We start from the raw sequence: 27,122 nt of genomic DNA on the forward strand, positions 1-27,122 counted from the left end.
GTCATTAACACGTGCCAACAATATGTTTTAATTTATACTGTGTTTCTAACAGACTTTGTGCAAAATGTGGCATACACTGTTTGGCATCATTGATGATTCTTCTACCTTAAAATTTGTATAAGATTGGAGAAGCTTTGTGTAATTTACTGAGGGACTTTAAACTGCTGTAAGGTTAGATACATTTGAAAGATCAGGCTCCCAGGGGCAGCTGTTGTATATGTATGTTTGTATATATTGTATATAGTGACTTCAGATTAAATTGTAGTGATTTAACCGAAGAGAATGCCTTATTACGCATTCTGATGGAATAAAGTATTCTACTAGGCCTACTGGGTTGATTGATTCATCATACCATAATATAGGTAATTCCTTTCATATCACACTGAAAAGGCTTGACGGTATTGTAGCCTGTCTTTACATAATTTGCACACCAGAGGGCGCAACTGGCTCAGAAGAATAGAAGAGGCAATCGTACATTACTTGCGCTCTGTTAACATAATGTTGGCCATTCATTTGTCTTCTTTAAAGGAGCACATATTGAATCCAGCAGATGATCAAATCTGGACAGTTGGACATATCATCGTGAACGACTACCGACTAGTGGAAAAATAGCCTTCCCCACATTCACAGACGTGTTTTATTACGTATGGCCTACAGGCGCAGTACTGAGCCGCTTATTCAACAATAGAAAGTTCTCGGACGCCAAAACGGCTGGAAATGATGTGCAGCCTTCGGCCTTTACTCCATATCAAACGAGATCGCAACCTTTTCCGTAAGGATTAACACGAAACCATAAAGATCTATGAGACGTAATAAAATATATGGCCTTAATAGCCATTTGAGATGACCTTAAAATGGTATATCATTGTTAGTAACGCATGTTCTCTTATTGTATCCGTTAAGGGTGAAAAATCCTCCCAGAAAATGCATAATAGTGAACATTTTGACGGCAAGATCGAGTGACCGCCATAAAGAAAAGAAACCCACACGGACCTCATGACCCTTTTCTTTTTACTCAATATGTTCGAGCACGTAATCCTCTGTAAATATTCATCGACACAAAAGAGTAATCCCATTAGATTGTTAAAATTATTCCAATTTTATAAAATATCCCGAAAGATTAGTTCCAAATCCCATCTGAAGCGCACATATTTCCCCGACACCAACTTGTATCCAAATGTCGACGAGCTGTAATGGTGCGGATATGTGGCTGCCCTCCTTCGCACTACTCCCGCCCACTGACGTGGAAGCGGTTGTGATTGGCCAATATAGCTGTGCGAGTTGATTGACACGGGGTTGTCCCAATCATGTGCCACATACCGCAACACGCACCCAACAAGCCCCTGCGCGGTCGCCCGGGAAACCCCGCGTCCAGGTTGTGTGTCATTTTCACAGGGACCTGAGCTCGAGCCCGGTGAGGAGGGGGATGGGCGCTTCTGCAAACGTACGGACCTTCACTGAATCAGAGTGCATTAGATTCAGCAGCACATACCTCATTATAAATACCTATTATAAATATTATACCAACTAAAATAAATGGATATGCCTTGCAGGGATCTACCGGAAAGACTTCATGGATGACCTTCACTTTACGGGGATTTTGAATTTAACTTTACGCCAATGCGTGGAAACACTGAGAAGTTTGTTTGTGATCCAGAGAGAGGGAGCTACTTTTAACGGCAGACACACGGGAGACTCCGAGGCCTTGTTACGGGCCTAGTGGTCTGCTTCATGTTGGGATATCACAAAGGCTTTTCATTGTACTGGATTTTACCTCATATAAACGATTTTAGGATGTCTCTTTAGGTGAGTATATGAGATACAGTTGTGCAGTGTTATCAACGGTAAGAGCACGTTCAGAGAAAAACAAACACGGACCATGTTTCGGTCGACCCATCATCGCTCCTTAGCTAACAAATATAGCTAACCTGGCTAACTGGCTAGTTTAGCCCAATACTTGGCGTCCACTTCATTTGATTAGAACACAGTGTTTGCTGTTAAGCAGCATAATTGTATCAATTACATGAGGGAACGGCGCTATTGTGAAATACATTTAACGTTAAAGTGAATCGAAGCCCGTTGTGTAGAAAGATTTTAGTTGTAAGTAAGCTGGAGTATTTACCATGTAACTGGTTTAGGAAAGCATACTATTTAGTGTAATGTGTTCTGAAGTTGACTATAGTGGAATAAGTATATCTTGCATTAGATTGTTATTCCAACCTGTTACTCTGGGACATTATTTTGTGAAAACCAATGTAGCAAAATGAACGGATTTGTTTTTAATTCAGGACGCCCAAGAAGACTCATGTTTAGATAAATGATTTCCAACAACTTAGCCTCGTATTGCAATTCATGTTGTTAATTCATTTAATCGAATCCAAATAACCCAAAGTTTCCAAACTTTTTGTAGTCCTTTATGTCAGTACACTAAACCAACCTAATAGACTTCCTTGGATAATGAAGTGTGGTTGTGTCCCTTTTTGTTGGGATGTATGTGTCTATTTGCGTAATCGATACAAAATTAGTATGCTTATTGTACCTTATTTTCTTGAGCTTTCAATACGACAGTGTTCTCAAATAAACACACAATTCACGGTTTATAGACTCATGTTTAGGGTTAAAAAGAACATTTCCCATGCTCTTTCTAGTTTCTGTGGCATACTGCCACGCAGTTTGTCAAAGAAGTTGAAGCCCCACGACATTGCATTAAACGAAGATACTTTAGTTACTAATATGCATCTTCTGTTCACGTTTATAGATATAATTATGTAATCATAAGGTATATACCATTTTAACATGGAGTGTGTTGTCGTCATTAATATATCGCTGATCCCAGTGTAGAATTAAGGTCTGATCTCACTTCTGGTTAAAAATTGTGCGTGTGTTTTGAAGTGAAACCGATAAATATAAAGCATTTGTGTTTGGTGGTGACTTGCTATTTTTCACCTCCCCCACTTCCCAACCCCCAGCCTCGATGGCGGTTCACAGAACTGGCTGGTATTTTAGACGGGGACTGTTTCCTTTTTTAGCTTCAAATTATATTCCGTCGTCTCTCTGGTTTTAGCACAGTTGGTCCAGACATGAAATAACTTAGTTAGCCACATAATGTTTAATGGATTGTCTTTCCGTTCTGTAGATAACCAATTGCCCTTAATTGTTGCCTTTTAAACAAATAAACAAGCTGCTGCTAAGAAAAACGAGCGTTGTCGTGCGAGTGCACGATCTTCAAAACCTAATAATAACATTGGGACGATTCTTGCAACGCGCCTCGTTTGTGAGGTCAAATATTTTGGAAGCACGAATGGCTGCCCCAAACATTGCCTGCGTTTCATGGTTTCGGTCTACGCACAGCTTCACCACGTAATAGTGTATCCATGTTTTGTGGAGTCACTAGACCGGAGGACTGCACTTGCCAAGCGGCACATGTAATAGTAATAGATCAGGCAGACCCTTTGCCCAATTTGAGCAGATGTTCATATATTCAATATTTTGTATGTAGGTGTGATCTGTTAACGTTACCCGCACAATGTCACATTATCTTAACGAGATGATTACGGTTAAGGTGGTTAAGGTGGTTTATTTGTCATTGTACAACAACTGCACAACGATGTTATGAATGAAAGATACCTCTTTCACTTGAATTACGTATTTAGCAGAAACTGCAGTTTAGTATGGCTTATTGGATCTTTGATGGTGCCTTGCAGTTCACCTGCAATTATTTCTGTCATCACATTGTTGTTGTTGTATTAAAGATTAGCACTTGGCATTGTAGTTTTCTGTTTTAAATCTATTGTTATATAATTATATATAAAATCTACCATGACCTCTTTTGTCATATCATTTAAGATGGCTTCCAGGAAAGGGCAAGATGGTACCAGAAATTGTTGACATGACTAATGAAGGATTTTCGTGGGGGTGGGTGTGCTTAAAGAAGATTTGAATGTGTACAGGAATCTGTAAATTGCACACCTTGTATAAAAATAAAAATGTAAATGTAAGTGTAATGGTAGGTTGTTTTGATCTGCATGGTTGTCTTTATTGCCAATATTTCATTGCTGATATAAGGTTTGTTTTTCTTTTATCTGTTAAAGTTCAGATATTGTTAACTTTAAGTAGTTTGTTGCAGACATACTCTGCTATGGGTGCACATAAGGTCAGAAAATCTTATAGCACGGTGTCATGGCTGAAGTATTTTCAAATAAAGAGTTGTGCCTATTGTAATGAACCAAATATAATGTTAGAATTTTGTGTGTAAATTAAGTCTCCTCTGGTGTCCTGTTGGTGTGTGCTTTTCCATCTTGCACAACAGGGTTGAAAACAAGTGGCCGTGACGCCTGCCTTGCTGCTCCTCTTCTATTGGTGCAGGAGAGCTGGAGCTAGTCCAATAGACTGCCAGTGTTTCCCTGGCTCTTGTGGGAGTGTTGTTGCAGAGGCCGTCTTTGCTGTATTCTGATAGTACCAAGGAAAGCAATGCTTCTTGTGAAGATAATGGGGCAGCAGCAGTTGAAAGTAGTGGGCCAACCTTCAGATTTTAGACTTTGCTGTTACTTCTTTGAATATTCTTGAATATTGCATATTCTTGTTGAATATTCTCTGTTAGTTCCTCCCTCTGAGCCATTTTGATTTTAGTTTTTCTACTTGACCCAACAGACGGTGCTTCTTTCAGTTATAGCGGCCAATTTGCCAATTCAGTGTTGAGATTTGGTGTGTCTTTTCTTCCTTGAAAGAGCAGCCATTGGCCTTAACATTCATAGTAGCAATTCTGTTGCCATGGCAGCGATGTTTGCACTGCCTGCCGAGGGCACTGTCAGTATTTTTTTCTTCTTTCTATGTTGCTTTGGATCCATAGTAGATTTAATGTTCCTTGCTAATAGTTTAATGAAATAACAAAAAAGTGAATAGTTTACTTCAATAGTTTTTTGTGGTAAAGAAGAAAATGTTAACTTCACTGGTGTGGCAGCAGAAGATGTTACTGTGTGAACAAACTTGCAATTTGAGTCTACCTGAAATGAGAGACACAAAAACAACCAGTGATGTAGGGGAGAAATTGTGCCCAATTTAAAACAAAAAAGTTTGAATACCTTTCAACTAAATTGTTAAATGGTGTGAATATTAATTGAATGGGGATATGTTTTTGTATGTCTTTAACTGTCGGTTGGAGCCCTTAGAACCACTGAGGCTAAAGCCGTCTTTCCATGGGACAGGTTTGGAGCAGAGCAGTTTGGGGTGCTTTCCATCATTATGTGAACACCCTCATAATTAAAGGCCTTTTCCCACTGCAGGAACCTTTTGCAGTTCTTAGTGCTTTTTACGTACCAGACAATCACTTTTTAACAGGGAAGTACTGGGGTACTTTACCCCTTTTCGGAGAATCTTTTTCAGCTGCTACCTCGAGTGTAGTACTGTTCAGTCATAGGAACTCTTTGGTGATGAGTTTCTGTAGCAAGGGACAAGAATATCACTACATTTGGCAGTAATTTTTCTTTATTTATTCAAATTCACAATCGAGCCAGTTAGTCACCGGCTTTAATTCCTGATATGTGGTCTCCTCTGTTTTTTTCCTGCTTCCTGAAAAGAAACAATATTACTTGGTGTATCCTGTTCTTCTGTAAACTCCCGAATCCTGCTGATTGCAGGCTGTATTTTGTGCAATTATGAATTTTCCACAGTGTAAAGTCTGATCCGGATGCCTTCGGACACAGGCTACAAAGTTTGTTTTGCAAACAGTGTGACAGTTTAGCGTATAGAGGCAGCATGGCGCTTACGTCATTGAACACCTGTCCGGCGGCTGTTGTGGAGTGCGAACACAAGCAGATGGAATGGGGGGTTCCCGTGACTAAAGGGGGACTGGAGGTTTCAGGGACTGTCCCCATGAACTGCTTGGTGCAAAAAGGCCTCATGCTGCTCCCACCTGGGGCCACCTCTACGGTGAGGTCTGAAGTGGTTTTCGGGATTACGTGAGTAAAAAATGAGAGAAAAATACATATTTGTAAATAGTAAATACAACAGGCCTTAAAGAGACTAGATGCAATTTGGTCATTTTACACTCACTACTGCCACCTCAGGTCTTATGCGGATTTTAGAGGCAGTTGTGGTGAATAGGTCTGAGATCATTCTTCACATTAGGACATGGCTGGAACATGTAGAGGGAGGAAAATACTTAGTTTCAACATTTTTAAACTCCATATAGTCCCTTTAAAGCAGACATAAATGGACATTTGTCATATTAAGGCAGGTGTCTGTGTATTTTGGCGAGTAGCAGATGTATTCTGTGAGACAGCAAGTTATGGTAAACTAAAAGGTTTAGCTTAGTAGCAACGGCTGTTTCTGGCTGGGTACTCGTGTTTTGAGAACTAAAACAATGTATGTTTTTCTGTTTTGAAAGCATCTAGAAAGGAGGACAGATCTATTGCATTGCTTGTTAACCACGCCCCCGTCGTTCTGCGTCTGCCTCAACACGTTTCCTCAGCCCCACCCCCCTGGTCAATGGCCGGTTGTCCAACACGTCCAACACGTGGCCTTGTGTACTGTGTATTTCCCATGTCCCAAGTTTTTATGGATGTGCTATTTTATGGATTATAATTTCGCATACCTTCTTTTTGTAAGGCGAGCCTTGTGTACGAAATCATAAATAAACATGCTTTGGCTTGATGAGTTTTCATAATGCATTACAGTGATGCAGAGAAGGGAAATGATTACAAAATAGTTGGTGATAAACACAAAGTAGTTTCCCTTCTTCACCATGATGACCTCAGTCCTGCCTTGCAACAAAACCAGTCGGTCACTCCCACAGCGGCCTTGGCCTGTTGACTCTAAAGCGACTTGTGTCTTTCATTATATCCTAAAAGCAAACCACTCCAGACCCCACAGCAGAGGTGGCCCCAGGCTAGAATGGTTCGTACCCACTATGGGTGCAGATTGGTTCGCTGGTTCACAGCTGTGAAAACGCCCCCAAACCTCTCCGTTCTCCTACCCTGTACCATTCCTGTGGAAATGTGTTTTCTGCCTCAGTTAAAGGCCCTATACCTGTTTTTTTTTTAAATTCCAAACAATGAAAGAGGAACACATTTGTTGTGGTCCAAACTCATTCCTAATCCTAACTTTTCTAACATATTTGTAATTCTCAGGAATGAGTTTACAGACACATTTCACAGCTTGCAGGGTCACTTTTAAGGGTCATTGTCACAGAAATGCTAGACATCTAGCCTAAGACTGCATGAAATTGATAGAAATACTTTACAACGTACCAAAGGAGTCCGAACAAAATTTGTTCCACGACTAAAAAAAATCAGGTATAGTGCCTTTCAGGAGCACGTTGTTGTTTCCACATGTTTCATGCCTGCAGAGCACTTGTGTTGAGCCTGGTGTGATCAGCTGTTTGATCAGAGGCTAATGTGGTCCATGCTCAGTGGAGGTCATGTACTGTGTAACTTTGTACACACCAGGAGTGCCTTGCTTTTTTTGTGAGGTAGCTATGTGTTGATTTGGAACACGTCGTCATAACATCAGCAACTTGAGCCGGTTCATTCTGGGCACGTGTTCCTCCTCCACGCCAGCACTCACTACATGCAGCCACAAGCTTCTGTCATAGGTTTGTTTCCTCCTACTCTTACTTCTTAAATGAATGCCATTTAAGTCACTGTGGCTGCAGTGCCGAGGGGAAGGGGAGGAGTTATGTGCGCAGCTGCTGTTAAGCGGAGAGGAGGTGTCGTCTTCTGAAAAGATAAAATAATGCGTGAAAGGGTAAAGACTAGTCTTTTCAAATGTTAACGCCCATGTAGCCTACATGATGCCAGGAAAATGCTCTTTTTTTTTTTTAGGTTGTGCAGCTGTTGGAAGTTGGATAGGGCTTTGTTGTGCACTTAGGGCCATCTTTAGACTTGAATGCTTTAGGAATGCTGTACTATTTAATGACTTTGGGAGTTTTCTGGTGTAGACATTATTTAGTCCAATGTAGGTAACTTTTAATTTGGTGAGAAAGTTCACTGTAAAAGCATACAGTATCTAAAGCTCTGATTGGTTTAAGTACATGCCAATTTAGTTCCCCTCCATTTTACCGAAGTAAGCAATGGGGCATTTTTAAAAGTTTTTTTTTGCTTGGGCTTTTGTGTTAGTCATGTGCCTGGTTTTGTTGATTCAGTTTAGTTGTTAAAATTCAGCTTATCAGTATCTTTTGTGCCTACAGCTTGATAAGGTTTTGATATTCACACAATCCTAAAATCCTATATAAATAAAAATGTCTGCTTGTTAATGTACAGTCTGACTTTCTAAAATAATTTAATTTAAGTCAGTTTGGTTTGCTAGCTGTTTTCATGGTTATTGTTGGACTCTGGACATGGCTGAAGGGGATATTCTGCAGATTATCACCTGCTGATAGGGCGGATACAGTTTCTGTTAGCTAGTTAGTTATGTTTATGTGGAAGAGGCGGAGTCAAGTATAAGTGCAATATGTAGGGGAGAAATGTGGAGTTCAATAACAACAATAACAACTGCTTTAGTTACATTTACTGAGGAGAGGGGTGGCAGTAGTCTTACAAAGAATGACAAAGACTCCTGAAAGAGGTGGTTCAGGCAATGAGGCTTTTTATTTACCATGGTCTTTTTTTATGTGAAGTTGGGCTATTGAAAACCCTTAATAACTGCAATATTGCGATATCGATGATATTGTGATATTTGTCTTTCACAAACACAGTACAGCTATGTACGTAGTCGCCTGTGCGTTTAGAAGCGGAAAATTAACACAATATGAAATTATCGCACGTCTATACAATGTAGATTGCACATGGTATTGCATTATCCATACTATACCTTTTTGTGATATAACCTGATCAAGTCAGCCATCGACTGATCAGCCGATGTGCTTGAGGTTGTTGTGTGGGGCCAAATAAATAATTTTTAGACCAGATGCAAGAGATTATTATCCCATGCATCTTTTTGGATCATTGTTTACTCGCACAAGGGTGATCATATCAATGAGAAGGGCTGTATATTTGAAGGAGGCGATGGTGTTGAGTGGCTGGCATTTTCTTTTGTTTTATTTAAACTGTAAAACTAACTACAATATGATGATCATCCACTGTTTTAATAACATAACAGTAACATTGTTGGCCTGCTTGTACTTGCTCACTGAATTGGTTGCAAATTATGTTTTAAAAACTATTCTGTGTTTGTACATCTGGAGAGCAGGGAGAGAGCGTGAGAAAACACTGCTGGGCTGGCTCAGTGCTCAGTCACATGATGCAGTGGATGAGTCACTGTAAATAGACTGGGGCTGAGGCCGCAGTGCCCCCTGGTGGTGGGGGGCACTAATACAATAGTGCATTTCACAGACATGGTTACATGGCTTTACATGGGACAATTTCACTTTCTCTGTACTCAGTGGTGGTAAGCTACTTAGTAGCCACAGAGGCCCGGGGGTCGACTGATGAAAGGGAGGCTGTCTATCTGCGCATATACCTAATGCACATTTTTTAAGCGGTAGCATAAATCGGAACAGAAAGACACTGTCCATCCGGGCATTTACATTTTTTAAACCTTTATTCAACCAGGAAAGTACTTTTTGAATAAAAAATAATAATAAAGCAGTCCAGGCCAAGAGGCATCAAAAACACACAGTTACAAATCAAACCTTGGTGAGAAGCATGAGCACTAACCCGTGCGCCACTATTTATACAGGGAGGAACAAAGTGATCGCTTCAGTGGGTAAAATACTCTGTAAAGAAGGTCAGGTGCTCTTCAGGATCAAACGTACATAGGCACAAAAAAAAGAAAAATCCGAGGCACTCCGATACCTGGTAAAAAGTCCTTTATTGGATGGACATGCCGCCGCATTTCGGTCGCTTACGACCTTCTTCAGGGCATACAATTCATATGCCCTGAAGAAGGTCGAACGCGACCTTTGGAGTGCCTCGGATTTTTCTCTTTTTTGTGACTATTTATACTGGACTGTGACCTGAGCCGAGTTACAAATAGGACTGCACAAATTTCCAAACAGATTAATGTTATTTGTATTTGCAGTTATTATTGTGGTTAGGGGTGTAACGATTCACGGGGATGTATTGAACCGTTCGGTTCGGCCTGTTCGGTTCGGTCCACTAGCGTACCGTTTCGGTGTATTATTTTTTAATTTTAATGTAAATTTATTATTAGCGTCATATTAAGTGCCGCGGAACAAAGTTCCTACGCGAGTTTCCGCACGGACGCTATTGAGTGACGTACATTGAAGCTGCATGAGTAGCCGAGAGAAACTACAGGCGCTGGCTTTAAGTATTTGATTAAAAGTCTTGAGCCTCGCTACAATATCCCGTCACGTCCGCACTTCAGCCAAAAAGTTACACCAGCGCTCAGAGCCGGTTCAACGCGTTGTTGTTACGGGGACAGGCTCTTCCAGCGCGCACTCACTCTCCGCCTACTTCGCCACATATAACACCAAAACGGAGTAGTCTGGTGAAGTGAATGAGCAGGAGAAACCGACCGCCTTCCCCCGTCACTTCCAAAGCGCGAGTGCTTCTCCGCTCGTGTCCCGCTCGGCGTCTGTCTCCCGGTGCTTCGCCTCATGCGCGGCTCCTCCGCGGCTGCATCACGTCACCCGTGTCCCGGGCGCAGCTCTCATGTTTTCTCTGCGCAGACACTGGGCCTCACTCTCATTTAAACCCTCTTCTTACTGTGTCTGGTGAGTCTAGAGTATCAGGACAGTAGTTTGGCGAGTAGACGAGAGTAAAAAGCCGTTCACTGTGGCCTTTTTGTTGAGTTGAATCCACATGGTTCTCATGAGTTACAGTAACTCTCATTATAAGAGTGCAATTTATTTAAAATATCACCCAAATGGGTCACTTTTATTTATTTTATGCAAGAACTCTATTGTGTAATGGCAGCTTTTCAAAAGAAAATTTTTGTTAGTTCTTATTTATTTGTACCGAAAATTAACCGAACCGAGCCCTCCAAAACCGTGAACCGAACCGAATACAATTTTAGCGTACCGTTACACCCCTAATTGTGGTGTATATTTTAAAAATCAGAAGACTAAACTAAACTAATGCAAAACTCACATGCATTTCAGAACATGTTTGTAGAGGTTTAAACTACAGGATTGGTTTGTTTTATACAAAATAAGACTGCATTGTGATAATTATAACAGTCTTTTTGATTAATTTCACGACCCTTGTTTCAAACACATTTTAAAGTAGATTATGTCGGTGGTTTCTGGAATAATACTTGCAGATATTTGAATACTTGTCTGTACTTTTGAGTGTAACAGTAAATGCACATGCACATTTTATCCTGAGTCAAAAGACAGCCTGGTCCTGCTCCATATAGATTTCATTTCAATATTCAAGCAAACATTTAAAAGTGGTCCACTGTGGATATTTGTATTATTTTTTTTAGTGACTGATTCTGTTTTAAACATCTGTTTTACCAAGTCATTCAATTATTTGTTTTGAAAAAACTAAATATTGTGTTTAAAGTATGTAGCAGCATACCAGAGTTTTTCTGTTGCTGTCGTGTATTGATTAGTATCGATTTAGTCCAAACCAATTTGGTTTGTAGAGATATCCGTGGTAGCAGCACATAATGGATTCTCATGTTTGTGAAGTCACAAATAACACCACAAGAATTCAGTTTGCAGGCGAGGTTAGATAGGTTCATCTCTCTGGTGCAGCACCAGCCTGTCTTACTCTGTGTAAAATACGGATGTCAGGGAGGATCACATTTTACCTGATGCACAAACTTCACTTCGTGAAGTGACTTTCTGCTGAAAGATATGCACATTTTGAGTTGTTTTATTTTTATAAACTAAGGCCAAAACCCCCCTGAAGATTAATGTTTTTGTGTCGTAGGTCCCCAATGACGGTGGGCCGTGGCGTGCGGCTCGGTGGCACCCACCCTTGGCGTGCTCTGTGGCTGTAGCTGGAACCCTGTGATTCTTAGCCTTTTTTCCCTCCCCCCTACCCTTAGTCAACCCCCCTCCCCCACCCACCCTCCCCCCTCATCCCCCTCCCCGAGCATCGCTGTGCTGGACGTCATGAGCATAGTAATCGCTCTGGGAGTAACTACGCCTGAAACGTCATATTCAGACATGGCCGCTGGATCCGAGTAAGTCCTCGGAGTATTTCCTGCTCGCTCATCATTATGGTTAGAGTTGGGGATACTACAAGCATGGAGTCCAAAAGAATACACTGAATGCTGCATTGAACTATTCGATTATTGCAAATTGGGAAGAATATGCACACTCCACACATAAGGGCTCCATCCTGTCCGGGTATTGAATTCTTTTATGGCATGTTTAAAAAAGCTTCTGTGTTCTCACTAGAGGTGTGCACTGTGCAGTGCAGGTGATACGATACACATGTTTGCAGCTGAAGCTGTTTTTTTCCACCTCAGTTATAAAAATGATGAATAATTTGTAGCCAATTAAACCTGTCTTACCTTTCAGCCCTGAATCAGTAGAAGCAAGTCCTGCAGTGAATGAGAAGAACTACAACCACAGCTGTGGAAGTGCACAGAGTCATGGGTATCGCGGTCTACCGTTTGCTGTAAGGACTAATTCCACTAAGTTTATTAATTATAGAATTTTTCATAATGAGTAAAATCTTTGTTCCCCCCACCTTTTGTTTCCTAGATGCAGCAGTCTTCTGTTGTGTGTTGCCAAGATCACAACTATGGTGCGCCTCCGCCCCCCACGCCACCTGCTTCCCCGCTCTCCCAAACAATCATTCCCCGCATGGAACTCAACGGTGTCGTGCGAGCCTCTCGTTATCATAAACCTGCTGAGGACAACTCTGCAGACAGCGACAGCTCCTCAGATGAGGAGCAGCCGAACTCGAGCTGGTGTCAATGTAGCCTGACAGCAGACAGTATCCTCATCAAGTGTGATCACTGCAGGTCTGTTCTCACCTAGCCTATACTCTCCTCCATGTATACTATACGGGTACAATGGACTAATTCCAGTATAGAGTACTGCATTGTTTTCACCTCATCACTTATACTTCAAAGGATGTAATATTAGTGCATGGAGTGAAGTTTCATTCTCAACCTTCCTCTCAAGATTATTCATAGCTATCAAAGTAATAAAATAAAGATTGTTGTAGTATTACTCAGAAATAAGAAACTGGAAGTCAGCTGACGAACAACTAAATGTACTCTTCATGTTCCTTCACTGTCTTTATTTAGATCACAGGATAGCATGTTACGCTGTTGGTGTCCTGTTTAATCTGTTCTATAAACTGATACCTGTGGAGGCACAGAGCAAAGTTCAGCCAGAGTAAACCTACAGCTTATCCAAACTTTAAACTGTTCTAAAAGTTGACCGTAGTTGGACATGTGATTCGCAGTACATGCCAGTGTCTCATTGTCATTGATTTTGTTGAAGAGCAGTCCATATTGTTGACCTATTTCCTATTGCGCTGAATAATTAAGACTGATGCCTGTTATTAAAGCTAGCGTCTTTTTAATTAATCCTCACACCCTTTTTCTAACCTGTTTTTCAGGGACATCGACAGCTGTAAAAGGGCAAAAAGCCAGGAAAATCCTGATAATGTCTCTGGTATGTTGTGTTAAACCATTAATTAATTAAATTAATAAAGCAAATGTACAGTGTGAAAACAAGCATCTGAAATAACCCTCGATATTTATTGTTAGTGGGGGAGAGCAGTGCTACTGAAAGTGGCGATGAAGAAGTGTCTCCTTCAACAGTGTCCTACACAGCTACACAACACACGCCCACCAGCATTAAACTGACGGTCAACAGAGTCAAACGGAGCAAATCCAAAAAGAGGAAAAAAAGCACGGAAAAGACGCGTGGAATGACAAAAGCCAAAAAGGTCAAGGTAAGACTTTATTACTTCAGTAAGGGCAAAATGTGACTCATAGTGTACAGTTTATTGGTCAAACAATTCTACATTAATTCTATGGGCATAAATTCAAAGTTGTTAATATACTAGAAATAAAATACATTTTTAGATGCTTCCCCAGTGACTATCCTTGGTGTGTAAGCACAGCTTACCACACATTACCGAAATGCAAAAACACTTGCCAAAGCCTCACTACCACAAAGCAACATGCATGTGCCCAGCTAAACCAGGAAGAGTGGCTAAGGGAGACTGAATAAACCGTTTTACATCAAAATAGGCTTTTTTTTTACGATAAAGATGTGTAAGAAAGGGATCAAGGGGTGTTTGGAGTTATTGTCAAAGACTTAGCTAAAAACGTATATCGACTGTATTTTTTTTCTTGTTGCATCCAGGCTTTCAGAGAAGGTTCCAGAAAGTCCATGCGAATGAAGGTATGGTTAAAAAAAAAAATCTTTTTGGAGAAATTATATATATTTTTTGCAATGAAGTTACAATAGACAATGTACCCTACAGAACTCTACAACAGATACTAATGTGCTGGATGAGAACACTGCAGAGGGGTGGGAGAGCAAAATCCGCAAGTGGACGGACCAATATGAGGAAGCTGTGGTCAATCAGTACAGCGCGGATGTGCAGTCACTTGTCCAGCATCACACTGCCGGCTCCACAGCCTCACAGTCGCCCTCTTCAGTACAGACCAGTCCTGCAGAGCTCATAGACACCATCAACCGGACGGCACTCTCCTGTAACAACACTGTGCTTGGTTCACAAATGCAGGTACGCTCCCCACACTGTGACCGCTCTTTTAAAGGTTGAAGTGAACACATGCGACTAGAAGCGCTACCAATTTATTCAGGCTTGATTAATAGTAGGTTCTGTACGTATACTCCCCATAGTTTAGAATAGGGTTTTACACTTGCATTATAAAATGGGTACATGAACAGGGCTACTGCGGTCCAGCACTGGACAGAGACAGGACAAGTTGCACAAATCAAACACCAGTGCAGAATCCAGAGAAAACAATCCTGATTGCATTATTTGGCTGATGGCTCCACCTCAGCAGCACATCAGTCTGTAAACACGAGTCAAACGCTGACACGGCAGTGCTCTGTGTGGGTCGAGACTAGACTTTGGGACCAGGTGTGAGCGGTCAAAGACGTTTAGCCAGTCAGTGCATGTGTGCATGGCACTGCTAGATGCAGAAGGAGCTTTGGAGCATACATGTCTTTGTGCAGAAAGCACCAAGACACATTACCCGGATCATCTCGCACTGATGCAACCTTTTTGAATTCAGTTTAGGGCCCTATAATAATAATAATAATAATAATGAAGTTCTTATTCCGGACGTTTGCGTGGGTGCCGCCATGAGTTGTGCCCGCCCCCTCCGTCCTATTAGTTTACACAGGACTGTCGACATAAAATACTACACGAATACAAAGCCATTTTTATAAAATTTGAAGTCAACCCTAATGGCTGCACATCAAATTTTTAGTTTCTGTGTTTGTGTGAAACGCTGACTCGTATAATTGTGATTTTGCGTAGCTGCAGTTGGGTCGTGTTACTCGAGTGCAGAAACATCGGAAGATTCTCCGAGCGGCCAAGACCCTGGAGCCGGACACCCTCATTATTGAGTACCGGGGAAAAGTCATGCTCAAGCAGCAATTTGAAGTCAATGGACACTTTTTCAAAAAGTAATATTACAGCAACTCCTGTCATTCAGTACAAACTTCCTTTGACTTACACCTGTCATTACTTTTTAGGCCCTATCCTTTTGTGCTCTTCTACTCAAAGTACAATGATGTAGAAATGTGTGTTGATGCACGAACATTTGGGAACGATGCCCGCTTTATCAGGAGGTCCTGTACACCCAATGCTGAAGTAAGCTGCCGTATTTTACTAGTAACGTTAAGATATTTATTAAAATGGCTGTAAATATAAACATTTGTTTTGTCTTCAGGTCCGACATATGATTGCAGAGGGGATGATTCATTTGTGCATCTATGCTGTTAGTCAAATCACTAAGGATTCTGAGGTCACCATTGGGTTCGATTTTGAATTTAGTAGTTGGTAAGTATTTTATGTTTCGTTTCAATTATTGCCGACAACACAACTAAAATAACCAAAATAAACTATATACATGCCACAGTGATTCACAACACTAAACATTTTCAAATATCTTGAGTAAATTTAAAAGCTAGAACTGTTGAATAGCATGTGTATATAAATATATAATAATAATGTATGTGGTCTTTTATATAATAATTCTGCACTTCTTGTACTCCTCAGTAATTATAAAGTGGACTGTGCTTGCCATAAGGGGAATGAAAACTGCCCAGTGCAGAAACATAATCTCAACCCTACAGAAAACTTGGTGAGTCCTCCATCACTTTTACACCCCACTCCGCTGGTTGGAGCAGAGACGAGGCGGAGAAAAGCCCGTAGGAAAGAGCAGGAGGGCTCAAGCAGTGACCTCAACCAGTCCCTAGAACAGCTCTCAGAGGCCAAAGACTTACAAGGATCCAGTGATACTGAGGTAAAATGTAACCATAACCATGGATTATGAGTTGCTCAGCCTGTTATCTAACTCTTGTTTTCATCCGCATTAAAGGAGAAGCCACTGGATGAACTTAAAGCTGAAGAGAAGGACATTGAGCTGTTCGAGAATGGATTATCGGGCTCAAGTAATAAAGTATGTCTTAACTGTGTTAATTGTCAAATCATTGTCCTGTAACAAAAGTGAACCGTATACGCTTCTATAATTGTTTCTTTTATAGTAGTTCTCCCGAAGTAGTCTGAAATTGACTTGTGATCATGAAGGGTTATCCTTAAAAATGTTTAAATGTTTTTTCCCCCGGAGTAACTGTTGCTGCTGTGTCAGTGTTCAGGGTCTGACGTACATTTTTCTTTGTGTGTAGACGCTGAACATTGTAGAGAGAAGGCGGAGGAAAGCAGGGGTGACCGATTTGAAAGAGGAGTGTGTGGAAGCTGATTCTCGGGGCGCCGCTGTGGGAAGTCAAGCAGCTCCTCCCGCTGGGATTGGAATGAGCACACGGCGCACCACCTATGTTACAGTAATTCTATAACTTAACCTTTAAAACAATTGTAATTGCTCAAGTAGTTTTAAGCTCTTTTTTTACTAACTGCATTTGCCATAGGAGCCTACTCCAGCTGATGAAAAGACTCTTCAGACCCTGCCAGCACCTGTTGTTGCAGCCAAACCTACACGACCTGCAAAGCCCAGGCCCAAAAGCCGAATTTCCCGCTACCGATCCAGTTCCTCGCAGCGTGCACGTCGCCAGCGACAGGCTCTGGCTCAACAGGCGGCAGCAGCAGCAGCACTGGCAGCTTCTGCATCATTAGTTGATCAGGGTGCTGCTCTAGAGGAGGAGGCACCCCAGGGTCCATATGGTGCTGAACAAGGAGATGGAGTTGTAGGATCAGTTGGTCTTTTTGATGGCGACGGCCAAGGTCCCAACTGTATCCACAGAGGCAACTTTCGCTACCCTAAGACCAAGAAGGTGAGATGGCATTGCTTATTTTATTTAGGTGTAATTTCACTTTCACCTTCATTCATCTTATCAAGTAGAACTTCAATATGCAAGAAAAAGAAATGGGAGACATTTGAGTATGGTAAACTGAAGTAGGCTGTTTTGCAGCTGATCAAAAGTTTAGGACCACATCCCTTTAAAAGTGACTTCGTCATATCCTGAAGGCAAAGGCAAAAAAACAATGTGGGCGTGTTCAAGTTGTTGAGCTGAAGCGTCATAAGATCGTCCAGTGTCTTGACGGACAGCCAATCGATCTTCCAGCTCAGAGCTGGACCTGGTGACATTTTTTGGGTCTTTCACTTGACTATTTTGTTTTATAACTTTCAGGATTTTTTCTGAAATTCAAAATGACTGCCTTACTGTGTCCCACCTTCGCAGTGATGGCACGCTGCGAGAGGCTCTGCTTATGCAGCTCAACAGTCAGACCACGTTCAAAATGAGTACGCTTTTTTGCATTTGCCATCAGGATGTCATGACAGTGTGAATACCAGACAGAAAATAACACCGAATAAACAATTTTGCACCGATTGGACCTTTTAAAGGCATTTGGTTTAGCGAGATGTCTGGGACGTCTGGTGTAAATTGCTTTCTTCAGGTCATGTCACAGCATCTCAATCGGGTTTAGGTCAGGACTTTGACTGGGCCATTCCAGAACACGTATTTTATTCTTCTGAAACCATTTGGAAGTTTTTGTTTGACCTTTATTTACCCAGGAAAGTCCAGTACAAATCTCTTGTTCCTGGCCCCAGAGGGGAACCTATTGTACATGTATTTTACCTTTAGTGGCTTTAGGGGAAACCGGAGTACCCGGAGGAAACCTACACAGACATGGGGAGAACATGCCAACTCCACACAGACGGACCCTGTCCTGGTTGTAATCGAACCAGGATTGAGTTGATTTGCTTTTGTGCTTTGGGTCATTGTTTTATTGCAGTACCTATCCTCTTTTGAGCTTCAACTGTTGGACAGATGGCCTCTAGTTGTTCTGCAAAACATCTTGATAAACTTGTGAGTTAATTTTTAAGTTGAGTCTACTTGTTAAGAACCATCTTTTGATCAGCACTGTATATCAGATTCTACCAGTGTGTCACTCGAGGGTGTACTCTCCTGTCATTTTAAAATTCATATGCGTTTGATTTGAACAACATTCCCATTGTTGATCCTTGCTTGTTGTCAAAGTATATATGAACCTTTTTAATCTTTCTGTCATATGTTTTCTCTGCAGTACTTGGTTACTGAGTGGTTAAATGACAAAACGCCTGGAGGTGAGAAAGTGCCTCAGGAAGTGCCCGTGGAGCGTCCCTTACGGATAACAACCGACCCTACCGTTTTAGCCACCACTCTCAATATGCTGCCGGGCCTGTCCCATACATCCATGATCTGTACCACGCCTAGACACTACATCCGCTTCGGCTCACCCTTTAACCCTGAGAGACGTAGACCCCGCCCGCTCCAGATGGATGGCACTTATGGCTGTTACAAGAAGGTAAGTCCTCGGTGTGCATTCTCATGAGACTGAATTACGATGTTGATTGTTTTTGTTTCTCATGTCAGAGGTGGATAAAGCAGTTGGAAGATGAGAGCTGCTCTGTCAGTGTTGAGGACGGCACAGAATCTACCTTGTCTCAGAAAAGTACGAGTAGCAGGTCAACCCCCAACCCACTGTCCGCTGGTCAGTGTCCTGTCTGTCCACCATTCATTTAATATTCCATATGTGTTCTGTTAAACATCAAAGCCATATGTCAGTCATTAAAACTCCATGATCAAAATTAATATGTTTTGCTTTTTAAGATTAGTTTTCTCTTCTTGATTTGCAGAAGTCAATGCACCAATTAAAAAGCGCAGGTCCAAGTATTTGATTGAATCAAGGCCAGAAACCTCTTCAGAGCATTTACTACGGCCCCTGTCGCCTATCACGCCACCTTTCCCGGATGATGCACCTCATCTTCTGCTCCACAACTCTTGTCTTCTGTCCAATGGCTTGCCCTTCTCCCCTATGCCCTCACAGCCAACCAGTCGCTGTAACACACCACTGCAGTTTGAGGTAAGCAACACTCAAGCAAAGGCGTTTTCACACATGTTGGAGCGCTTACGATATGATACGATGCAACTGCTTCATTAATCCCGAAGGAAATTCAGTTTATCAGCTGCACCCATAAATCATAAATAAAAACAACTAGAAAAGGATCAATTAATAGGACAGTGCAGAGAATACTACAGCTACAGCTACTAATACTACAGCTCGAGCCAGACCACCCGTTTAGTCTGCTCCAAGAGTGGCTCTTCAGTGCATTGCTCTCCATCTACAGCTCATTTTTGTTGACCTAAACTTCTTCGGTATTTCACCGAGCGCAAAGCATGCTGGTCCAGGTTAAAGGTCAGGACTACCCAGATCGTATCCCAAACTGTTAACATGACTGAGTGTGACACAATGTTGAATGTTTTGAGCGTTGAAAATCGATGTTTTAAAAGAATTCTGTAAGAAACGGGGACACAGTGTTACTGGGAAGTGAAAAAGAACTTGTGGCCCTTGCTAGACCAATAAATAAATAAAAAAAAGTTGTTGTATTAAGTAAATAGACGTATCGGTTACAAATAGCATTACTATAGCTATGTCAAATTTACTAATTTAATCCATTCGTCACGACGTTCTGGATCTTTTCTTTCAGTAGAAAATCTGATGAGTACGTATGGTGTATCACATATACAGCGCTGTGAGGTTCCTTTATTGCACTCGTGAATAGATCAAAACTCTTCCATAGACTGATTAAGTCCACGTGGACAGTCGCACTGCAATGGAGAATGAATGCGAACCTGGCATATCGACGTAAAACCACTTTAAGCAATAGTCACTTAACAGCTGGTTCTTCTACTATGATAGTGTGGTTTTAATGGGCTTTGTTGACACCGTGGGAACTTTACCTCGCATGCGTACTGACAATGCTGATTTGGCTTATTAAAACGCTACAAAGTTTTTCCTTTTAATCAGACCAGTGCTGTTATATATTTTAAAACAAAACAGCTGGGCTACATTTCAATGAAAAAGACATTTCACTCCCCATCCAGGAAGCTTCAAGCTCAAGCATCATTGAATTCAGCCATCCTTTTTTCCCTTGGCATGTAATAGCCGGGAGTGTCAGGTGGTGGAGCATTTCAGCGACTTCCTCATTCCTTGTTTGAAGCCACATAGGAGAGTCTCCAAATATTTGAAATATTTATCGTCCATTATCGTCCAGGTGTACAAAACAAACTGTCCACTTTCAATTGCTTTTGATCATGTTGTTGCTTTGGAGCAAGTTTTAGAGAAATAGTTTTTCTGTACAGAAGTATACTGTACATTGTTTGTGAGTATCTTGAATTTTGGTTTGTCTCTTTTAGAATATATCGTCACCTGAGGCGTCTCCAGTCCACAGGCCAGAATCCATATCTCCAGAGGTACCTCTTCATTCTCACTGACTGGCTCTCAGGTTGTATTCCTGTGAAGTAACCTCCCCTTTTCTTTCAGCCATGTGCGCAGGCGGACTATGACATTTCTCGACCACAGTTTTTAGAAGTGTCCCTCTCCTCTAGCTTGGAAAGCCCAGCCGCTATGATGTCTGATGAATACTCTCTTCCCGGAGGTGCTTTAGGCCCTGATTCTCAAGGCTCAGCAGTTGGAACTAACTCACTGAATCAATCGTCGTGTCTGTCGTCGGACCTAAGCAGAGAGCAAAACTTCAAGACAGAGTTCAATCTAATTTACACCTGCTCACCCCTCAATGCAAACCTGGGTAACCCCGTGAGCGCAGAACAGCGGCTCTGCAAATCTGAATGTTTCTCCCCTGCAGACTCTCTCCACAGCTCCCTTAGCGGCCATGGGCTCATGGGGGACCCTGGGTCTATGTCGCCGTATGGGGACCCTCATTATGGGGGAATATACCCAGACAGTGGCACGCCGCCTCACACAAGCAACCCCCCTCAAAAAAAGAAGGCAAGTATCACAAGCTCTTCAAATTATGCTTTATACGGTCATTGACATTAAGCAGACGTCATAGCTGGGTTCTCTGAAACGTTAACATTAACATTTTTTTTTTAATTATTATTTTATTTTATTTATTTTTTCTGCTCCAGTACTTAAACAGGTTTACATTACCAGTATGAACAATACATTTTCTTGTAGCTATGCAGCATTAATACTATAAATAAAATCACAGAATGATACATTTTATCAAAGGTCAAAATCGGTTAGCTGTTATTTGTGCTGGGACTGCAAAATAATTGGTGTTGAACTGTTCTTAATGCCACCCAGCCCTCTTAACCACTTGTCTATGATTGTGTTATCAATCATATGATGCCTTACTTTGTCTTCTAATCTCGGTTTCCAGTTTGAGTTCATACATGAGCATTTCTGACTTTGGAATGTGTCACCGACATGCAATGTAATCTCAGATTGGCAGCACCACAGCAGTTTAAAGCTTTGACCTCCCTTTTGCTCCTCTCCTACAACTTTACTCTGTTTGCCAAGTTTTTCTTCCACTTTTTTCCAAGGCAGAGGGCCAAGCAGCCACCCATTAGTCTGGTGACAGGGAAGACACATTACCAGGCTATAGCTGTAAGAAGTGAATACAAGACAGTACAAAATATGGTGAATATTTTCATAACTGCCTTTAGTGTGCATGTCAGTATTTTATTGCATCTGCATACAACACCCCCATTCTTACACAAGCTCTGTCCTTTCCTTTTTCCAACATAGTTGTCGTGACCATGTTTATGAGTGAAGTATGAGGAATGTGGTAAAATGTGAGCACACATATAGACTAATTGTAATTAGTCTATAACACTGTCTCACACAGTCATCTTATTTTGACATTGTAGGTTGTCAGGCGTCTCAGCTTTGGGTCCATTGACGATACAAACAGAACTTTATTAAGTGTTGGAAAAGCTGTAATTGTAGTTCTTAAGTTTTGATTATACCAAAGTAACGACTTACGGATTTAACTAGGGTACTACATGTCTTCATCCGCACATGTGCTATTGAGTTTGAAAATACAATGTTATGTTTTTAGTTTGTTGTGCAGCACATTAGGTCTATGGACAAAATCACATCAAATAATCTCACTGGCCTCAGATATCTCTCTAATGTCCTTGAAACCTTTCATAGGTTCCCGATGTTCTCATTAACAATGTAGAGCAAAAATAAATAAATGAAAGTAATATAGCTAAATGCATTAGAAATTCTGAAATAAATGTAAAACTATGTGGAAATGGTAAAGTCTTTAAAACTTGAAAGGCTTGTAATGACAGAAGCTTTGGTTACATTAGCTGCTGCTATAATAAGAGCTAATACAATAACTTGTTAATCTTAAGGCGTTTTCTTCACATTCCTTGTTTTATTGACTACTCCCTGGAAAGCAGCTTGTTTTTAGTGTGAGACCAACAATAGAAGCTGACATAATTCAGTGAAATGAGAGGGGCCCTTTTTTCTAGGTTCATCGTCATGTCATTCTCCCTCGTGTGTTCACACAGACACATCCCACTTAAGTCTGAACCTTTTGGCAGTGTATATGTGGTCATTTGTACACTTTTTGTGTGCCCGAACTGTCTGTGGATGCTGTAGGTTTTCAGTGTGGTGGCGTATTGTGATGGTTTCAAATGCCTGCTCCATTGTAAAGGCTGTAGCTGCTGTATGCTACTAACCATGCATTCAGCTCACGATAGGAATGCACCAAACTCCATTGCGAATGATTTCTAATCTGCAGGTGTTAAAGAAATGCCATGAACAGTGTTCAGATTGGTAAAATGCATGAAGTGTCTCATCACTCATGGTTGTGAAAGCTGGGTTCCCATGTGTCTTCAAGTTTTTTTTTTCTTCATTATTTGTGTTCAAAAGGAAGATTTTCCAAAGGTCAATGATTAAACTAAAGGCCGCTATTGTGTGTTATGCCCAGAATGCTGAAAAAGGCCTTATGTTTAAGTGGGAACCATGAAAAGCTGCTGTGAGCTGTAGGCCATTGTTGGACAATGCCTCTTTGTTTTCTGCAGGTGTCATTGCTGGAATATCGGAAAAGAAAGCAGAGCACTGGTCGTGACTCTGACTCGAGAAGTGCCACACATACCCCACCCGGCAACCTCTATGTCCAGGACCCCCATCACACTCACAGACTCCAGCCTCGTTCCTCCCCTCACCCTCAGCCCCCTGCAGCTCAGCCCTACTCCAGTCCCCGTACAGAGACCGCCAGCCCCTCCGAATCCTCTCGACACCAGGACAACCAATGGTAAGAGCTGTCGGATACTACCTTCCACTCCTCTAATAACATTAGATCTGATCATTTATGAGAGTTTTGTTTGTCATTAGACATTATTTTACAACAAAATTACGTTGAGCAGTTGGTAATAGTATAGTAATTAGCCCTGATTTTGATTACAGAATAACTACAATAACTATAAAGACTTACCGTACAGGTGACTGCTCTGTTTACAGTATTTTTACTGTGTAACCTCTCCTTTATTTGTTCCACTCTGATAGATGATTTATAGAAACACTTATACTGTGTGCCCCCTGTATCTTCACAGGATGGTTCCGACTAGTGTTGAACGGCTAAGGGAAGGGCAGGGGGTACTGGAGCGAGTGCTAAGAAGCATCAAGACTGAGCGTACTTACAAGCGCAGTGACGATTCAACGGACAAAGAATGTGGTATGTTCACTTTAGACACTAGTGTGTGAGATCTATATCTGAAGCATGCACCTTCTCTATTGGCTGCTGAGCAGTCTAAAAAGTAGCAGGTGTGGCCCAGAGGGTAGAGACATTCATTCAGTACTACAGTTTTGTGTGTCCAAAAATACAAGATTGTTTTGGTTGGTCTGTATTATAGTGATATTGAAAAATAACACACGTGGATCTGTGTTCAGTCTACAGAGAGCCAGCGGACTGACAGCCCGTCATTCCCTCAGCAGACCTTCAAGTTTCCATTCCAAGGTTCCTTCAGTCCCTCAGTTGGCTCGTACTCACACCTGGGCCTTTTCTGAACCACCCTCTGGACCACTCTGCAACTTCCTACACTCCCTGCCCAGAGTGCTCTCAACACCAGCAGGCTAGCCGGCCACAGGACCCAGACTGGATGCTTCGGCCAGGACTTTGAAAGGGAGCGCGTTGTAGGCCCCTGAAATACACACTGCCCACCAGGGATGGGCCTGAGCCAGTTTTCAGGCTCAGGATCACTGATCGTCTGGAAGCTTTTCGAAGTGTGAAGATGTGCGATAGTGAGAGGTGCTGCTGTCCCTAAACGGCTGTGCATTCAGGTTATAGGAGTCTGAGGAGGACAGATGTACAGACCCTCCAGGAACAAGGACTTTGTGGATCTATTTTTGTTTGTCGTTTCCTTTGCTTTGTGGGATAAAGTGATGATACATTGCCCAAAGATCATATAAACATTCATAGAAATGGTGACTTCTTGAAATCTGCCATCTCCCCTCCACTTTCTAAAGTGCCAGGCTTGAGTGAAGTTCACAGACATTCATCGAAAGCAGTATCCGTTGGAATTCTAGAGTGGGTCTATTTTTGTATTTGTTAAGAAGTCAATGTGTACGTAAAGAGAGCCCTCAACAAGAAAAGTTTGGGATGGAAAATGCAAATAAATGAGTGCTATTGAAGTCTACTTTGACTTGTAATTCATTATACATCTTTGCTGATTTGTGGTTAACAAAACTCCAAAATATACATCCAGTTGTGTTTCAGGTCTGTGACGTATTTAGGTGATTTCATCTAAATTTGATCTCAAAGAGTCAACAATGAAGGGTTATGATGAGAGTTAAGCTTTGATCCAGTTTAAGGCCAGTCAGACGCTGTAGATCTTTTTTCCTTCCTTTTAAAGCAGCTCAGACGACTTTACCACCCACACTCAATCTGGTGCCTTATGCTGCATCAGCCCACAGACAGTATGCCTTTGTTATTTGGATTTCATTTAGAAGATCTCCCAGTGTCCAGGCTTCAGAACACCTAACCTCTTAACCCTAATGGGAAACTGAAAGCAGGAGCTGATATGCAGCTATGAATGTATATTTTATGTGTATAGTAGTTAAAGTAGGTTTTATTACACTGGGGTTATTTGGTTTTCTAGTGACCTTCAAATCACTCATAATAAATAAAGCCCACTGTTTTGACAGTCCATTCCATTATATAACATAATCATCAGTAGCCCTTTGTCAATATTCATTTTCCATCTCAACTTCCAACCCATCTTTGAACTGTTATTTATGATACTGTATGTCACTGACATCTACCATTTACTTGATATACATGGCTCTTGGGGTTTAAGGTGCTGCATTTTCCAGTGAATTAAAAGCCAGTTCTGCATGTGGAGCTGACCTCGCCACTATATTAGTTAAAATCAGTTTTATTTTGTTCATATTGAGCAGTTTTCTGTGATTGTGTTTAGACATAACCAAATAGTCGTTTCATTCACGTGTTGGGTTTGATTTGTTCAGTAGTACTACTTTACATGTTTTCCCCATTTCTGACCAATCCTTGCATTCCATGTGATACTGAGGGATCTCTGAGGAAGTACTTGGATAATTGATGAAAGTATATAACTGCTGCTAAGTTCTTTCAGAAGAGCTACTTCTCCTTGGATGAGATGGTGTATTTCTGTTGCAATCCCCTGGATTGAGGAGGCGGTTGTGCTCATTGCAGTGGTGGGACCTGTAGCTGGTTTGAATGCCGGCACAACATTGGGCTGTGCAGCAAAAAGGGCCAGTTCCAGGATACTTGCCCACCTCCATGTCCGTTTTTCCCTGCCACAACTTCAACACAAGGAATGTTTGACCCAAACAACAAACGTTTGTGGCTCAAAATTACCAGCACCTTAAAATAAAAGAGATTCAACCTTAAAACACAAAAGGACGTTGTGTATGACTATGTGACCTGTGTATAGACAGAATTGTGATATATAGACTTGTATGAAGACATAGTACACATAATTTCTGTTTCTGGTCTGTCTGATGGTTGGAAGTTAATCATTGGGTCTGTTCCTTGGTTCCTCTCAGATGCTGCATTCTTTTTTGTACATTTATGTTGGTTTTGTTTAATTTTTACACAGATCATAGTAGAAACTAATTCAATTGTTGCCCTCCAAAAGATTTAAGAAGAGTTGTATTGCATTTTGATAATAAAATAATCATGATAATGGATTTTTAAAACCATTATACTATGGTACCTGATGATGCCTCTTTCTTGCTACTTTCAACCTGTGATTTCGGTTTTGAAAACTGTTTTTTAAATACTCAAAGTACTACACACACACCCACACTTTAGCAGGGAGAAATTCGAGAAGAAACTGTCAAACCTGGAGCTGGTCCTTTACAGAACTATTAATGGGCTTTGCGAATGTCACCTAAACTAAATTTACAAATACACAACGTCAACCAATCTTGGAGTTCAGAGGGAAAATGTTGAATTTAAACCTCTCAGTGCCCTTTAAAGAAATCACACTCAACGCTTTTTGTGGCCTCAACTCTTTAATGGCAATAAAAACAATACTTATATACACAGTATATCCTATACTTCATATATATATATATATATATATATATATATATATATACTCATATGCTGTGTTTTTTTGTTTTGTTCAGTCTCATAGAACTGCAACATGCAAAAGTTTGTAATTTTTTAAACTCTTTATTGGCCGAGATTTACACAAAATTCCACTGTTACTGTTTAGAAATTACAAATATATTTTCTAACTC

General features: G+C 41.3%; 1 protein-coding gene across 6 annotated transcripts; it reads left to right on the plus strand.

Moving 5' to 3' along the window:
• The first annotated feature begins 1,357 nt into the window (after window positions 1–1,357).
• On the plus strand, window positions 1,358–26,549 carry setd5 (SET domain containing 5). 6 transcript variants are annotated; one of them, XM_079578524.1, is made up of 24 exons: window positions 1,358–1,444; window positions 1,554–1,806; window positions 11,838–12,093; window positions 12,434–12,533; window positions 12,620–12,882; window positions 13,488–13,543; window positions 13,639–13,826; window positions 14,243–14,281; window positions 14,364–14,627; window positions 15,393–15,541; window positions 15,611–15,728; window positions 15,808–15,917; window positions 16,137–16,383; window positions 16,459–16,539; window positions 16,766–16,921; window positions 17,006–17,368; window positions 18,624–18,884; window positions 18,953–19,070; window positions 19,216–19,442; window positions 20,777–20,833; window positions 20,904–21,368; window positions 23,420–23,652; window positions 23,951–24,072; window positions 24,288–26,549. In XM_079578524.1, the coding sequence occupies exons 3-24, from the start codon at window positions 12,023–12,025 to the stop codon at window positions 24,308–24,310; spliced, it is 3,711 nt and encodes a 1,236-aa protein (XP_079434650.1). In that variant the 5' UTR covers window positions 1,358–1,444; window positions 1,554–1,806; window positions 11,838–12,022; the 3' UTR covers window positions 24,311–26,549. The 6 variants fall into 6 exon arrangements, 5 of the variants coding, with proteins under 5 accessions (XP_079434650.1, XP_079434653.1, XP_079434649.1 ...); XM_079578527.1 differs by lacking the exon at window positions 1,358–1,444 and adding an exon at window positions 21,930–22,022 and having other exon boundaries at window positions 1,451–1,806; XM_079578523.1 differs by lacking the exon at window positions 1,358–1,444 and having other exon boundaries at window positions 1,451–1,806.
• Window positions 26,550–27,122: the final 573 nt, after the last annotated feature.

The sequence above is a fragment of the Gobius niger genome (genome assembly GCF_951799975.1).
Source record: "Gobius niger genome assembly, chromosome: 20".
Lineage (NCBI taxonomy): Eukaryota > Metazoa > Chordata > Actinopteri > Gobiiformes > Gobiidae > Gobius > Gobius niger.